This window comes from Megalobrama amblycephala, linkage group LG12, assembly GCF_018812025.1.
Source record: "Megalobrama amblycephala isolate DHTTF-2021 linkage group LG12, ASM1881202v1, whole genome shotgun sequence".
NCBI lineage: Eukaryota > Metazoa > Chordata > Actinopteri > Cypriniformes > Xenocyprididae > Megalobrama > Megalobrama amblycephala.
Window position 1 is genome coordinate 35,591,322 of NC_063055.1, and position 16,265 is coordinate 35,607,586.

Genomic DNA, 16,265 nt, shown 5'->3' on the forward strand with positions numbered 1-16,265 from the left:
TGATGCATCTGTCCAGTTGAAATAACTGTAACCTTTTTACAGGTTCCCTCTGTCTCTGATCACGGAGGATCATCACTCCCGGCAGAAACCCACACCGAAGCAGTGGCACTGGATGATTCAGGCTGTGATATAGACTTTTGATTTGTGCCATGGTGATATGGATGATGTAAACTGGAAAAAAAAATTGGACTCTGGTGTTTATTTTGCATTAACTTTACTTTTGGTTATATTAATTTCTTCTGAGTTGCAGGTGACAGTACACAGCTCCAGGACTTAATAATCAACACTGGAATTACTTCAAATATGTCTCTGAGAAATGCAATTGTACATGATTCCTTTAGGGTTTCTTTCTTGTGGAAACAATTTTAAAGAATACTAAATATTTTTTTTGAGGATTCCAAATTTTACATCATATTTCATATTTCATTACATAGGATTAGTCCACTTTTAAATAAACTTTTCCTGATCATTTACTTTTCATGTCATCCAAGATGTTCATGTCTTTCTTTCTTCAGTCGAAAAGAAATGAAGGTTTTTGATGAAAACATTCCAGGATTTTTCTCCTTATAGTGGACTTCAATGACCTCCAAACGGTTGAAGGTCAAAATGACAGTTTCAGTGCAGCTTCAAAGGGCTTTAAACGATACCAGACGAAGAATAAGGGTCTTATCTAGAGAAAAGATCAGTCATTTTCGAAAAAAAAATACAACTGTATTCTGAAAGAAAGACATGAACATCTTGGATGAGATGGGGATGAGTAAATTATTAGGAAATTTTTATTTAAAAGTAGACTAATCCTTTAAGGTGTTAACATGTTTCTAGACTATTGTGATCACACAATACCATTGTTCTGCAAATTTTAGCTGATGAAAATACAGTCATTTCAATAGGAATTCCACGCGATCGAGAATTTCGTGTGAAGGCAAAAGATTTCCTCATGCAGATTTCAATTTTGTGGATTCGTCACACAGTGTTGGGGAATTAAAAGTAATGCATTACAATATTGCATTACTCCCTAAAAAAGTAACTAATTGCATAGTTACTTTTTATAGAAAGTAATGCGTTACATTACTTTTGCGTTACTTTTTCTCACGTGGGCTAGGCTTGCTTGTGATGTTTATCTGAAATCATTTTTGCTTATTGGTATGGTTGAATTGGATCATCGAAGGTCAGCAGCAAAGACATTGGTTAATAAAGAAAGATTAAATACATAAAGTATATTTGTTAAATTAAATTGCAAGTTTGTGCAATTCTGAGATTGCATTTTACTGTTTTTATTCATTTTGAGGAATATTGACTGAAAATGAGATGAGTAAAATGTTCATTTTTATTCTAGAACTACAATAACCGGCATGTTCGCACACAACACCTCTGCACTTACTCTCGATTTCAACACGAGGACAGGAGAGCTGTCAGTCAATATTTTGTTGTAAATTTAAAAGTAAAGTGTTACTTTACTAGTTACTTGAAAAAAAGTAATCTGATTATGTAACTCAAGTTACTTGTAATGCGTTACCCCCAACACTGCACTGACCAACAGAAAACTCCTATAGTTCCTCTGAGATTTCCTTTATTTGACCAATAGCCAAACATTATTCCAGTATATTCTGTCTACACTGGTCCAGTTTTAACATGGCAGTTTGAAAGAAAAAGATCATTATTTCATTAACTATGAGTAAAAATACTTTTGTGGGCTTAACGTTTATATATATATATATATATATATATATATATATATATATATATATATATATATATATATAAATTAAAACATAATGGAACATGCAAAAATGCAATTTAAACCAATGAAATCACCTAAATTAAAATAGTTTTGGTTTGTGTGATGAATCTATGAATTAAAGTCCAGTATAATATCAGTATGGGAACTTCATAGCACACAAAGGATACAGTTTCCCGGTTCCGTTAAACTTCCTGGAAGATGTTGCCAAAAAATATGTTAAAGCACATAATTGGATGAGAAAGTATTGTGAAGTTTGAGGAGGTTTGGCCCGAGGCAGGCTGACTGTAGAGGGGGAGCGAGGGCGTGTTTGTGAGGGACTAAACTCTGGCTCTGGGGTCCGGGAGGGATTTATCACAGTCTGAGGAGAATAGAGAAACTTTTGGAGGACGGGTGACCCAGATTCCACACACAGGTAAGAGCCAGATTCTTAAAACTTTCACAAACATAGTGTAAATGTAGCGATTTCGTACAAATGGAGAAAAACGTCGTAGTTTTTTGGGGGAAAAAATTGTTAGATGGAAGAAGTTGTTGACAAATTCATCAATGGAAATCCATTCATTCATTCATTCATTCATTCATTCATCACTCACTCGTCCTGTTTATAACTCAACATTTGTTTTGTTTTGCAATACATCCGCACTTTAATGTGAATTTAATGTTCAAACATCGTCTGTTGAGTGAGTGATATGATTTTATATGAAATTATTTCTTCCTATCTCGTTTTTAGCTCGGCGTCATCGCGTGACACGTGCACGTATTTTGTAAACAACCGTTCTGTGACAAATGTCTAAATTACTTATAAACACTTTCATACTCAACCACTTTCAAGTAGTAACACTTTAAGATATTATTTCCTTGCAATTCATGTTCTTAAAGCCCCATTGAAAACACAAGCACGCATTTACATACGATGTCCATCTTTTAAATAAGATATTCTGAAAATGTTTGGTTGTCAAACGTTAGTCAACACTTGTGATTATTCTGATATGACATCTCTCTGTGAGGGCAACTGATGTTACATCCACTAAAATAATCAAAAATTACCATGGTTGCCATTGTTTTTTGGATATGTACCATGGTAGTGGTACCTTGTGAATACTGTGGTACATGAATTTACTGTGGTATATCTCAAAGTACCCTGAGATACAATCAGTGTAGCCTACCATAGTGCATTTTTTGGTTAGATAGGCTACTTTGAATAAACTTTATGTTGTTTCTGTTTTTGTGTATTGATTCAGTGTTGTCTTCATGTTGTGCCGGGTCAATTGGGTGTGATTTGATCAATATTATACTGAAGTAAGGGTGTGCTTGCTAGATGTCAAGGAAATAATAACTGTAAAATGCTGCCAGCTAAATAGTGCGGTTTAAATGCTCTGTTTTAGAACAAGAGCCAATTTTACCCGCCAAGTAGAAGACTGTTGAAGCACTGTAGATGTTGTGCATGTATGTGGCATGTCTAGTCATGCTGAATAAGGTTGTGCTGGTGTAACACACTCTCACAATCCAGAATTCATTGGTTTGTTTTGCAGTACGGCTGGTGTTGGTATGGAAAATGCTTTAAAATGACTCATAGCCACAAAGCCATGAAAGCAAAAGCAACCTGTAGGATGAGACACATTGCGATCCGTCTCTTCAGGATATGATTCCGATTTTTCACCATAGCAATACTGTGTAAAAACATAACCTACTTCCACTATACGGGTTGACACAGTTACAATTCACTATATATTACATCAGACATGAGGACGCATCACTGCTTTTCCACATTTCTCTTCCGCTCCCAGACAGTTAATTTGTCCGCTGTGATGCAACACCCTCCCCGTTCCCTCTTCCCTCTCCTCTCCAAATCTTTTCAGTGTGATTCTGTGTTCTTCATGCTTCATTTGGGAATCACAGCCAGAGAACACCCGGGCCATTCTCTCATTCACCCCCTCCTTCATTCATTAACCATTGGGCAGGCGCTCGGATCTCCTGAGCCCTCTCATTCCCTGCCTCCTCGTCATATTCCCTTTCAAATCCTCAGGAATTCCACTTCCAGAACCTACTTCATATGACATCATATCCTCCTGTGAACCTGCCATTTCACATCCCTCATTTCATTCACTGCCAGAAGTACGTTATTGTCCAAAGGTTGCTCATTTGCCGAGACCTAATTGAGAAGTTTTCAGTCCAGTGATGTTATTGTAAACCGAAACAATTAAAAATTGTGCATTTGAGGTGCATGCAAAATCTGTCATTGCTGTCAATGAGAAACAGATTAAGGAGATCTCATTAAAGTTTTCTTTAAGGCCTCTTTCAGTTCTTGCCATTCTCCATTGTCCATCCATTCTCCAAAAGTGAACATCACTTTTCACTCACACATTCCTACTCTTTACTGGTGCGGTTTTACCTTACACACTTGGGAATTGATGTTCGTCCTGGATGCTGAATGACTTTAGTCTAACAATGTGCCTGTTGTTCCTGAGGTTTTGTTGACATTGTAAGAGGTTCAGCCATGTTATGTGTGCGATTTGGCTACGTTCAGACTGTAGGTAAATGTGGCCTAAATGACTCAGATCTGTTTTGGTCATGACAGTGTGAATGGTACAAATCACATGGAATCTGATCTTTTCAGTTTTGATTTGGGCCACTTCCATATGTGGTGCTAAATCCGATACAGATCAGATGTTTTGCAATTCGACCTCAGTCTGAACAGTCATATCGGTATTCATGCGACTTTTACATCACTCTAGAGTAACATTTGTCACAACTCTGCACTCATGGTTACTTCAAAGATAGACAAAGTTATCAAGACAGTTGCGAAATGAAGGACAGTGATGTGTCAGAACTCATAAGTATTACAGAGACAGCTCTATATACAACAAAACACAAGTTTCGTATCATAAATGTCTAAAAACTCCGCTCTCTTTTTCTGCATCCACGTCTTTATATTTTTATATGGCCTGCGCGTAAATTCGCTGGCTTCCACAGCAGACCACACTATAAATAAATGCATAATCGCTTACTTTAATGTTCTAATGCGTGTCAGTTCAAGACCATAATCTGTTTACACTGAAATCTGATATTGGCCACATTTAAAACAAGTGTGAACAGCTATACAAAAAAATGGGATTTGAGCAATAAATCGGAATTGAGCACTAAGGCTTGCAGTGTGAACATAGACTTAGGGCAGTGTGGTCACAAAATCAAGCTTAAAGTCATAATTGTATTCCTTAAAACTCATCTTTGATCACCAAAATGACATTTAAATGCTTTTTTTCCTGTGAAAAAAATTATTCATGCCTTAAAATAACTTAAAGGCCCACTGAAGTGCCTTGGAGCGCGCAGCTTGTGTTGACGTAATTTCCAATGAAACAGGAAGACAGGGTGGGGTATATCTATAAGCCCCTCCCCTTTCCCCCCCAAAATAGCCAATAGCAGCGGGATGGGAAGCTAAATCACTATTAATCACATAGTTGGGACGGGACATGAAAAAATGTCAGCGGGAGTGGGCGGGACCGGGAATCATAATAACACTATGATACCTAACTTTATACAAAAATATACCGTTTATATAAATAAACTATATATTTTAATTTTGAACTCAATTCTGGTTGCCCTGTCACTTTATGCTCTCCTGTTCCTGTTTGGAGTTGGTGTGGCTGGTTAAGTGAATGACATACTTCACACCCGTAACAGTTGGTGACGGTAATGCACCAAGTTTGTATGCCAATGCCAACCACTAATAATATAAGAGAAGAAGAAGGCTTCCCCATGCACTTTGTAGCCACGAAAATCATAATCAAAATGGAGTCAGACATGAAAGCCATGCTGCAATGACTACTGTTGGAAAATGATACCTCAGTTATGCTCACCGACATTTCTGGGCGGCCTGAAGTAATCAAAACATTTTTACGAGTTGAGAAAGATGGCGTGAAAATGCCATACGCCTGCTGCAAGACATGTAGACACGTTATCAAATACCATTCTGACTCAGACACGAGTGGCCTTCAGCGTCACACATGCAAAGCAGCCCGCTCAAGGCAACCGGCAATTTCTTCATTTATGAAGTGTAAGGTGCCAGTGATTGTAAAGTGTGCTTGTGTGTGTGTTTGCATAGATGATTTACATGAAATTTAATGTGTGTGCAATGCACACTGTGACTGTGCATTGTTTAAAGGGTTAGTTCACCCAAAAAGGAAAATTCTGTCATTAATTACTTACCCTCATGTCATTCCACACCCGTAAGACCTTCTTTCATCTTCAGAACACAAATTAAGATATTTTTGATAAAATCCGATGACTAGCCGAGGACTAGCCGAGGTACATTTGCTCTTGGCTAAGTACATTAGCACTGAGCACCCGGTGATCGCCTGGATCTCACAAATTTTCAAATAGGTGCTATCTTTATAAATAAACCACAGATTTGAGCTTTAAACAACTACATTCTCGCCTGAAAAACTTTTAAAAATACATTTCATGACACAATAGAGTAGTTTTTAAATTACACAGGTTTTCTCCTCCGCTTCTCCACTATTGACACTTGCTGGTAGGTGCTGCTGCATGAACGTCTGAACTTTGTGTACTTGGTATTCTGAAACGCCGAATGTTGGTGTGCAGCAAGCAAAGCTTGTCTTCTTGCGACAGACAGCCTCAAGCCGAGAAGCAAGAACAAGATCTGCTGTATGTACTCCATTGTTGTTTACTGTGTCGTTTTCTTTTTCGCGCGAGAATGACGTCGATCACAACTTTCCAGCTACACCACGCCTATCAAGTAAGGGTATTGTTGGCGGTGGAAATGCAAGCCTGATCACGGTGTACCGTTCCGAATCGTACGGAACTGTGCTGAACCGAACCGTACCGCTTAGTGGAAATGAGGCAATAAGCTACATTTCGGATTTTTATTCAACCAAGGTGGGCACGCTGTGATCTGTACTGTATTTTTTACTGTAACTGACAGATTCCGGCCAAAAAAATACAACATGGGAGTGGGAGGGAATGGGAGTCATTCTTCTGGGATTGGGATGGGACAGGATTTTTTTTTTGTGATGGGAGAGGTTTGAAAATCCACTCCTGTGTCACCTTCTACAATGTCGGACACATAACGGTAATTGAAATGATTAGCCTTTGACTTGACTACATTATCAAACAGCTAATAATGTGTTGCTAATGTTACACAAACCATGTTCCCGTTACAGCAGCCTTCTTCAGAGCGGTCATAGTTAATGATATGCTAAAGCCCACCGGCACACGATTGGGTACAAGGTAGTTTGTGATGTCACAAACACCAGTGATTTCAAACCAAGTTTTTAGATCACTGCAGTTTTAAAGAGAAAACACTCAGCATTGGTGTTGACTTATGAATTTGCACGTTTTGTGTTAAAGCATATTAAAAACACCATATAAACGTAGACATATAAACAACATTAAAAACTGGATTTTCACCACATACTGAGGAACTCAATCCAGGCGTATATGATTGAATTAAAAATTATCTGTTGATCTGTTGAAGTGAAACAAGATGCTGACAAATGGAGATCACAATGAGATATATTGTCCAGTACACAAAATACAATTGGTTTTTTATCTTTTCTCTTAAGAAATATTTAGGCAAAAATTAGCTATGAATTATGCTATGCAGGGTGTTCTGGGTGGCTGCTGGTTAAAAGAGGCCAACCCCAATTCAAATATGGCTCGATTTCCTTCTTCAGTGTAAGTTTATTGGATTGTTTTCAATTATTTTATCCACCAGGCAAAAAAACACTTAGAAAAGTAATATGACGCCTCTCAGTGATAAAGCACATGATCTGAGGTATCATTCATGCCAGCAGCACAAAATGTGCTCAAGGCGTTTCTTTATTCATCAAGTGGCTTCTCCCGTCACAACATTGTGCTGTAAAATGACCCTTGATGAAAGACCAACTACTTGCACAGAAGCAGACTAACATCCTACTGCCTGAGGTTTCTCCTCTGAACTACAACCTATAATGTTTTATGACACTTTTTAATGGGTACCATTTTACGACCTTAAACTAAAATGTGGTTTAAGTGTTCCGCACAGGAAACAACACCATCCTGGCATCACAACCACAAAACATTTGCTTCCTGTTGCTACATGTGAAGACCCTGCAACAACACTAATAATGGTCTTAATGGACCTTAGTCAGGGTAGACACTTTATATAATTTGACTCGACCATAGGCGGAGCGTGTGTAAGGCTGGTCAAGGCTAACCTTCCCCTGTCCACGGATTTGAGTAGTCTGCCTGCTGCTGCTTCTGATTGCTTTTAGAGGGAAAAGCTGCTCATTACTGCTGGTCTAGGGTCAGTTTCTCCGTAAGAATAGCATACTGGCGAAACATTTGGCAAACGATCCAGTGCATATCTGGGAGGTTTCTATTTACAATGTGTTTTTGCAGTATTGAGCAGTGTAGCCAATCACAAACATATCTGTTGAGTTCTTGAACACAGTGGCCAATCAGAGGTGTTTCAGTTAGCAATGAAGTGGATTCTGAGAATAAAGTCATTAAATTACGAGAAAAAAGTCGTTAAATTATAAGAACAAATTCGTAATCGAAATTTAACGACATTTTTCTCATAATTTAACGAATTTGTTCTCGTAATTTAGTTACTTTAATCTCGAGATGGTTTTATTTTTTTATTATTGCTTGGCCCTAATCCTCTTCCGTACAATACAACCAAAGTTGTCCAAAGTGCTGTACATTAAAATAGGCAAAATACAAGGCCCAATTAATATAAAGCGTGCAAAACATAAAACACATACACATCTAGGAAATAATCACCTGAAAATTTAAAAGCCATAGTAAGTAGATGAGCTTTTAGCAAGGATTTAAAGCTAGAAATGGTCTGAGCAGATCTAATAGAAAGGGGCAGTGAGTTCCAACTTTGGAGCAGCTACTGAGAAAGCCCAATCTCCTCGTAGGTTTAGTTTAGATCTGGGGACCACTAAAAGAAGGTGGTCAGAAGATCTCAGGGGCCTAACAGAGGAGTATCGGTTCGCTACAGTCTCCAGGTATTTTGGTGCCAGCCCATTCAGAGATTTAAAAACAAACAATAAATGTTTATATTCAATTCGGAAATGGACCGGCAACCATTTAAGGGAAAATAAAATAGGAGTGATATGGTCATGCTTTCAGGTGCCTGTTAGCAAATCTCACAGCCGAATTTTGAACTGTCTGTAGGCGCGACAGGTCTTTCTGGCTAACTTCTATGTAAAGAGAATTGCAATAGTCTAAATGTGAGAACACAAGAGGATGAACAACTATTTCTAAATCGCTAAAAGAAAGAAAGGGCTTCATCTTCCCAACGAGTCTCAAGATTTGACCACAGAGTTAATTTGCTTGTCAAATTTAAATTCTGGGTCAAATAGTACTCCTAAATTTTTCACCACTGGTTTACTATATTTAGCCAAGGGTCCAAGAATAGAATTTATGGTACCCTGTTTTCCATCTGAGCCAAAAAACATAATCTGTTTTATTTTCATTAAATTTCAAAAAATGTAACGCCATCCAGTCCCTGATGTCCGTTAAGCAATTCAAAAGAGGGGAAATATCAGATCCATTGTCTTTTTTAAGTGGCAGATAAATCTGCGTGTCATCAGCATACAAATGAAACGAGACACCGTGCTTCCTAAATATAGCCCCTAAAGGGAGCAAGTACATAGAAAACAAAAGGGGGGCAAGAATGGACCCTTGTGGGACTCCGCACTTAGTGGAGCGGAAGTTGACATACATTCGCCCAACTTCACAGCAACGCTCCGTTAAATATGCTAAATATATCAGCTAAATATGACTTAAACCATTTAAGAGCTATCCCACATATTCAAACATGGTTTTCCAACCGAGAAACCGTATTATTGTGATCGACCGTATCGAATGCTGCGCTCTGGTCCAATAACAATATGATCGATGAGGCTCCAGTATCAGCGTTTAATAATATATAATTTTGAACCCTCAAAAGGGCTGATTCCGTACTGTGTTTTGCCCTAAAACCTGATTGAAAGACTTCAAAAACTGTTTTGTTTTCTAAAGGCAGGAACACACCAAGCCGACGGTTGGCCGTCGGGCAGTTTTTCTTCATCGGCCGACTAAGTTTTCTCAGTGTGTTCCTCAGCGTCGGCTGAAGATGGTCCTCGTCTGCTTTTTTTTGGCCGATTTGAAATGTTGAATCGCCGTTGGAGCTCGTCGGTCCGTCAGGCCATTGGATCATTCTGATTGGCTGTTCAGCTACTGCCGTCTGCTGGTTCGGAAAGGCATTTCATCTTGCGTAGGCGCAGAACGGATGTGCTACTTGGCCGCCGGCTGTTTAGCGTCGGTTTGGTGTGTCAGGCCAACTTTGGACACAGACGCTGCCGACGTGAGCCAACCCCGCAGTCTGCTTTCGCCGCCACTAGTTCGACGGCGTCGGCTTGGTGTGTTCTGGCCTTAAAAATGATTGTAGTTGAGTAAAAACTACTTTCTCCAAGACCTTAGAAAGAAAAGGTGATTTTGAAATGGGTCTGAAATTGACTAGGTCATTGGGATCCAAACCAATTCTCTTTAATACTGGCTGCACTATGGCATTTTTAAAATTAGCCAGCACTACTCCTGTCGTCAAACAATTATTTATTAAATTTAAAATCCTGGGACCCACTGCTTTAAAAACGGGATAGAGTCTTGGGAACTAGTAGAAGGTTTCATATATTTGACAATCCCTGCCAAGTCAGTCATAGAAACTGGCTCAAACTGATTAAAGACAGTTGAGCGGGCTGGTTGATCTTAATCTAATAACTGAATGGAAGATCTAATATCAGCAACTTCATCTCTAAAAAACTTTCGGAACTTATCGCATAATTGTGCAGAGACTTCAAGCCCAGTTGACGCAGGTGGATTTATTGCTGTATTTAGCATATTAAATAAAGCTCTTGGATTACCATGGTTTTTCTGGATAAAATCAGAAAAGCACTTAGTCCTTTCGGCCTTAACTAATTTCTGAAATAACAGATAGTCATACATCTAATTTCCTCAACCCATGTGTTCTGGAACTTTTTGTCTCTAGCAGGGGCGTAGCTACATTGTGGCCATGGGTGGCCAGTGCCGTCCCTGATTGAAGTTTGGTCACCCCTGTTGCACAAACATTTTGACGGCATTAACAGCTGACTTTACTGGCACAAAGCCAAAGGCCACGCACATACTCCAGCTGAACTAAGTTGTCATTTCACCTCATAATATGGAAAAAATAACATACCCAAAGATGTCTATAATAAGTAGACATGGCAACACTGCAAGAGCGCTTTTGGCAAAGCTGCTATGAGCAAACACAGCAGAGCGAGATGTGAGTGAACGGTCAAATCGAGCATCAGTCGCTAATGCACCTCTTGAGATCAGGGGAGTGAGGTTTATACCGCTATATGAAGCCCAAAGTATACTTCACGCGAACGTGACGCGAATATTGTCATCGAAAGAGTATGTGCATTTTTGTAACTGTGTTGCACCTATGCATTTAATTGTTCTTGCAGTAATTAGTTTATCCACAAGGTGGCAAACTTTTTTCCTGTGGGCGTCGATTCACAAAGTAGTCAAAGAAAAAGACCGGAACACATGCGAGCTACAATGACAAAGGAGGCCAACATAGACAAGAGATTGTGCGAATAGGTTAGAAAGTACCTTCATTTGTACAGCTCTAACATGAAATAATACAAATATATTTACATGGGTTGTAACTTGTGGCGAGAAATTCCTCAAAACTGTGCATGCGTCGAACACCTGTCTACGTGTACGAGTCAAATGAAGTATACTTTGCAAAGCTGTGTGTAATAAAACAAAGTACACCCAAGGCTTAACGATCAACCACTGATCTCTATTAATTCATTAGTGCAATCAACACAATTTTGGAAGATACTTGTTCTGTACGCAAACAGACCGACCATAAAGGATTTCACTCCTGAAATTGTAATGTGTTCCAAGGTTATTATTGTTGACGAAAATCACAAATTTTTTTTCTTCTTTTTTATTTCCCCATTTTCATTTAGGTATTCCACACACAGTCACAGTTAGGTGCATATTAAGTGATATTCTCTAGATTAAAAGCAGGAATTTTTAATTTTTATTTATTATTTTTGCCACCCCAATGAAATCTCTGGGTCTTACCTGGCCACTCCTGAAAAAAAGTTCTAGCTATGCCTCTGATCCAAAGGATTTTTTTGCACAGATATATTTTCAATATTCTTTCAGATGAATGATTGACATCCAGGTTCACTGCAGAATATTACGTTGAACTTCTCACAGTCTCGTTTTCATATTAATATGCTTTTGAACTCCAGAATGCCTTTCCCCATAGACTTCCATTGAAAGTACATTATTGTACATAAGTACATAACATGTGAATTTTTTTTTTTTTTTTACACTAACTGGGGGACAAGTCAAAGTAATTTTTATGTTTAGATGAACCCAGAACATTGCATCTTATTTAAAATACCACATTTGTCTCCCCATCTCTGCTCTTTGTGAGTTGTTGATATCTGTGGATGTCTGAAAGCTTGAGTTTTCCTCAGGTTGTAAATCTGTAGAGCCTTCTTTGGAATTGCGCTTTAGTTCATTTAGCACCAGTTTGAGTAATAGCCTCTGTCGCTCTCTCCCCTCTTTGTTCTGTTTAAGTTCCCAAGTGAGTGCCAGAAACACACAATAGTGCCTGTCTACCTCTGACAATGGCCCTTATGGATGAGGGAGGGAAGGAGAGAAAGAGAGTGGTCTGTCCTCATCTGTGACGCGTAATTATTTTCAGATGTCATCTCTGCAAAATCCATTTATCTCCAGCTTTTGTGGACCTTTGACAGAGAGAGGCATGTGCAGAGATGGTCATATGAAAAGGGATGTTGCTGTGTGGAGTTGCATTGCTTTAACTCTCACTTCTAAAGTGACCACATGTAGGGTCTTCAAAGTCCCTTGGAATATAGAGAGTGCTTTTCTTTCTTTCTTTCTTTCTTTCTTTCTTTCTTTCTTTCTTTCTTTCTTTCTTTCTTTCTTTCTTTCTTTCTTTCTTTCTTTCTTTCTTTCTTTCTTTCTTTCTTTCTTTCTTTCTTTCTTTCTTTCTTTCTTTCTTTCTTTCTTTCTTTCTTTCTTTCTTTCTTTCTTTCTTTCTTTCTTTCTTTCTTTCTTTCTTTCTTTCTTTCTTTCTTTCTTTCTTTCTAGGTTGTAAGGTCACATAAATAAATGTGCATGTTAATAATCCATTGAATCTCATGTTTAACATGATATACACTACTGTTTAAATCTCTACTTTTATTCAGGAATGATGCATTAAAGGGTTAGTTCACCCAAAAATGAAAATAATGTCATTAATTAAACTCACCCTCATGTCGTGGTACACCCGTAAGACCTTCATTCATCTTCACAACACAAATTAAGATATTTTTGATAAAATCCGATGACTCAGTGAAGCCTCTATATACAGCAATGACATTGTAAATCTCAAGATCCATAAAGCTACTAAAAACATAAACAGCGCCAAAGTCACGTGATTTCAGCAGTTTAGCCGTTTGATAGGAGATCCAAATCACTGATTCGATTTGTAAAGCTTCGAAGCAGTTTTTTGAAATTGGCCATCACGAGATATTGCTGAAAAGAAAATTTTTTTTGGCGCACAAAAAGTATTCTTGTTGCTTTATAATATTAATACTGAACCACTGTACTCACATGAACTGATTTAAATATGTTTTTAGTACCTTTATGGATCTTGAGATTTACAATGGCGTTGCTGTCTATAGAGGCCTCACTGAGCCATCGGATTTTATCAAAAATATCTTAATTTGTGTTCTGAAGATGAACGACGGTCTTATGGGTGTGGAACGACATGAGGGTGAGTAATAAATTACAGAATTTTCATTTTTGGGTGAACTAACCCTTTAAATTGATCAAAAGTGACTAGACTTAAAAAAAACTAAAAAAAAAAACTATTTCAAAATGCATGCTGTTATTTTAACTTGCCTGAAAAAAAAAAAGTATCACAGTTTCCACAAAAATATGAAGCAGCGCAACTGTTTTCAACATTGATAATAATAAATGTTTCTTGAGCAGCAAATCAGCATATTAGAATGATTTCTGAAGGATCATGTGACACTAAAATATATTAAATAATAAAATGACATTTTAAAATATTTTAAAAATAGTTATTTTAATAGTAATTTAAAAATAAAAATAATGCTAATTCACAATATCACCATTACTGTATATTTGATCAAATAAAACAAACAACAACAAAAAAAATCCGGTATTGTATAAAAAAACAGTATTTTATATGTATCACATCATATTTATGGATATGAAATAAAGATTTTTTTATGGGCATGCCATTTGGAATTCAGTATATTCCATACTGTTTGAAATGTATTATTTATTTAAATTATTTTAAAGAGTACTCTCATCGTTAAAATTGTATAAAAATAAATAAATAAAACATAAACATAAAAATAAATAAATAAATAAAACATAAATAAAATATTTATGTTTATATATAATATAAATGTTCCTGAATCATTGTAAAATAGCTGATTTACACACATGTGTGACTGCACATGAATTTAATATTAAAGCTCCAAATTAGGCACTTACTCTTTGAATATGATGGCATAGGATAATTAGGGTAATAATCTGTGCCACTTATATATAAATACTTTATTAAAAATGGTTATGGGGTAAAATATGGATTTATATGATGAGTACAAAGATATTGGAGTTTTTGTGGTCTGGACATTTCTCTGTTTTTAATGAATTTTGAGTCCATATTATTAAACTACTGCAAATAATAGTAATATCGGTATATATTTGGTCTCAATAGTCATTATAAAGTTGTAATGTGTGTATATATACAGTGGTATGCGAAAGTTTGTGACCCCCTTGCAGAATCTGTGAAAATGTGAATAATTTTAACAAAATAAGAGAGATCATACAAAATGCATGCTATTTTTTTTTTAGTACTGTCCTAAATAAAATATTTTATATAAAAGATGTTTACATATAATTCACATGACAAAAATGTTTTTTAAAAAAAGTTTACATACCCTTGGTTCTCAATACTGGATGATCCACGATTTGTTTTGTGATGGGTTGTTCTGAGCAGTTAAACTGAGCTCTGTTCTTCAGAAAAATCCTCCAGCTCCTGCAGATTCTTCAGTTTTCCAGCATCTTTTGCATATTTGAACCCTTTCCAGCAGTGACTGAATGATTTTCAGATCCATCTTTTCACACTGAGGATGATTGAGGGAATCAAACACAAACATTCACTGATGCTCCAGAAGGAAACACGATGCATTAAGAGCCGGGGGGTGAAAACTTTTTGAATTTGAAGATCAAGGTAAATTGCACGTAATTTGTCATCCGGGAAACATGCAGGTATCTTCTGTTGCTTCCGAAGGGCAATACTAAATAAAGAAAAAAAACAACAAAAAAACCCCCCTGGTATTTCAACATCTTCATCCTGTTCAAAAGTTTTCACCCCCCGACTTTTAATGCCTCGTGTTTCCTTCTGAAGCATCATTGAATGTTTGGACCTATTTTAATAGTTGAGTTTGAGTCCTTCAGTTGTCCTCGGTGTGAAAAGATGGATCTCAAAATCATTCAGTCTCTGCTGGAAAGGGTTCAAATATGCAAAAGATGCTGAAAAACTGAAGAATCTGCAGGATCTGGAGGATTTTTCTGAAGAACAGAGCTCAGTTTAACTGCTCAGGACAAACAAGAAATTCATGAACAACCATCACAAAACAAACAAAACAGTCGTGGATCATCAGGTAACCACACACAGTATTGAGAATCAATGGTTCACATACTTATGAATGGGGTTATTTTAATAAATTCAGCTATTGTTTTTGTCTTGTGGACTATATGTAAACATCTTTTATGTAAAATATCTTACTCAGGACAGTACTAAACAAAAAATAACATGCATTTTGTATGATCTCTCTCATTTTGTTAAAATTATTCACATTTTCACAGATTTTGCACGGTGTTTCACAAACTTTCGCATGCCACTGTATGTATATACACCCGTCAGCTGTCTAGAGATCATCCATGGCCATTTCAAACCCCATATCTGTCCCACACTAAACATTTAGTTGTGACTCTGGCTGGCTTCGGAGTCTCTAGTGTTAAGTATTCTGGAGGCAAACAGCATGGCAGTTGCTCTGGTGGCATTTAAGGAGAGAAAGGGGTGGGGGGGAGGGCATTTTCCCTCTCACTGTGGGAATACCAATGCAGGGCGAGGGGTGATGACATCACCCTTTATCCTCCTGTTCTTTAATGGGTGAGGAAATGGGTGAGAGGTTAGAGAAAAGAGGGGGTGTGATGAGGGGGTTTATTTGGGCGAGCGAGAGAGGGAGAGAGAGGGAGCATTCTGTGAGACTGTGAATCAAGTCCCAGGAAATGACCGTGTTTGGGTCGTCTCATGTGATTGTTACAGATCGTCTCATTGGCAAAGGCGATCACACTCATTCACACTCGGGCCTCCCAGTCACCCCATCTCACCACCAAATCAATGCCGACTGTACTCTCTTCA

The 16,265-nt window shown here is 37.6% G+C and overlaps 2 protein-coding genes across 4 annotated transcripts in view; both read left to right on the forward strand.

Moving 5' to 3' along the window:
- prkg1l (protein kinase cGMP-dependent 1, like) overlaps positions 1-467 on the forward strand; it is a 42,085-nt gene extending 41,618 nt beyond the window's left edge. For both annotated transcript variants that reach the window (XM_048211032.1, XM_048211033.1), the window contains exon 20: positions 43-467. In XM_048211032.1, the coding sequence (XP_048066989.1) occupies positions 43-141 (99 nt within the window). In that variant the 3' untranslated portion in view covers positions 142-467. The remainder of the gene's footprint in view (positions 1-42) is intronic.
- A 1,423-nt stretch (positions 468-1,890) lies between these two features.
- The window catches only part of acsl2 (acyl-CoA synthetase long chain family member 2), a 38,455-nt gene continuing 24,080 nt past the window's right edge, over positions 1,891-16,265 (forward strand). The window contains exon 1 of one of the 2 annotated variants that reach the window (XM_048210871.1): positions 1,891-2,153. The gene's annotated coding sequence lies outside the window, so the exon portion shown is untranslated. The remainder of the gene's footprint in view (positions 2,154-16,265) is intronic. The other variant, XM_048210870.1, reaches the window with a different exon arrangement.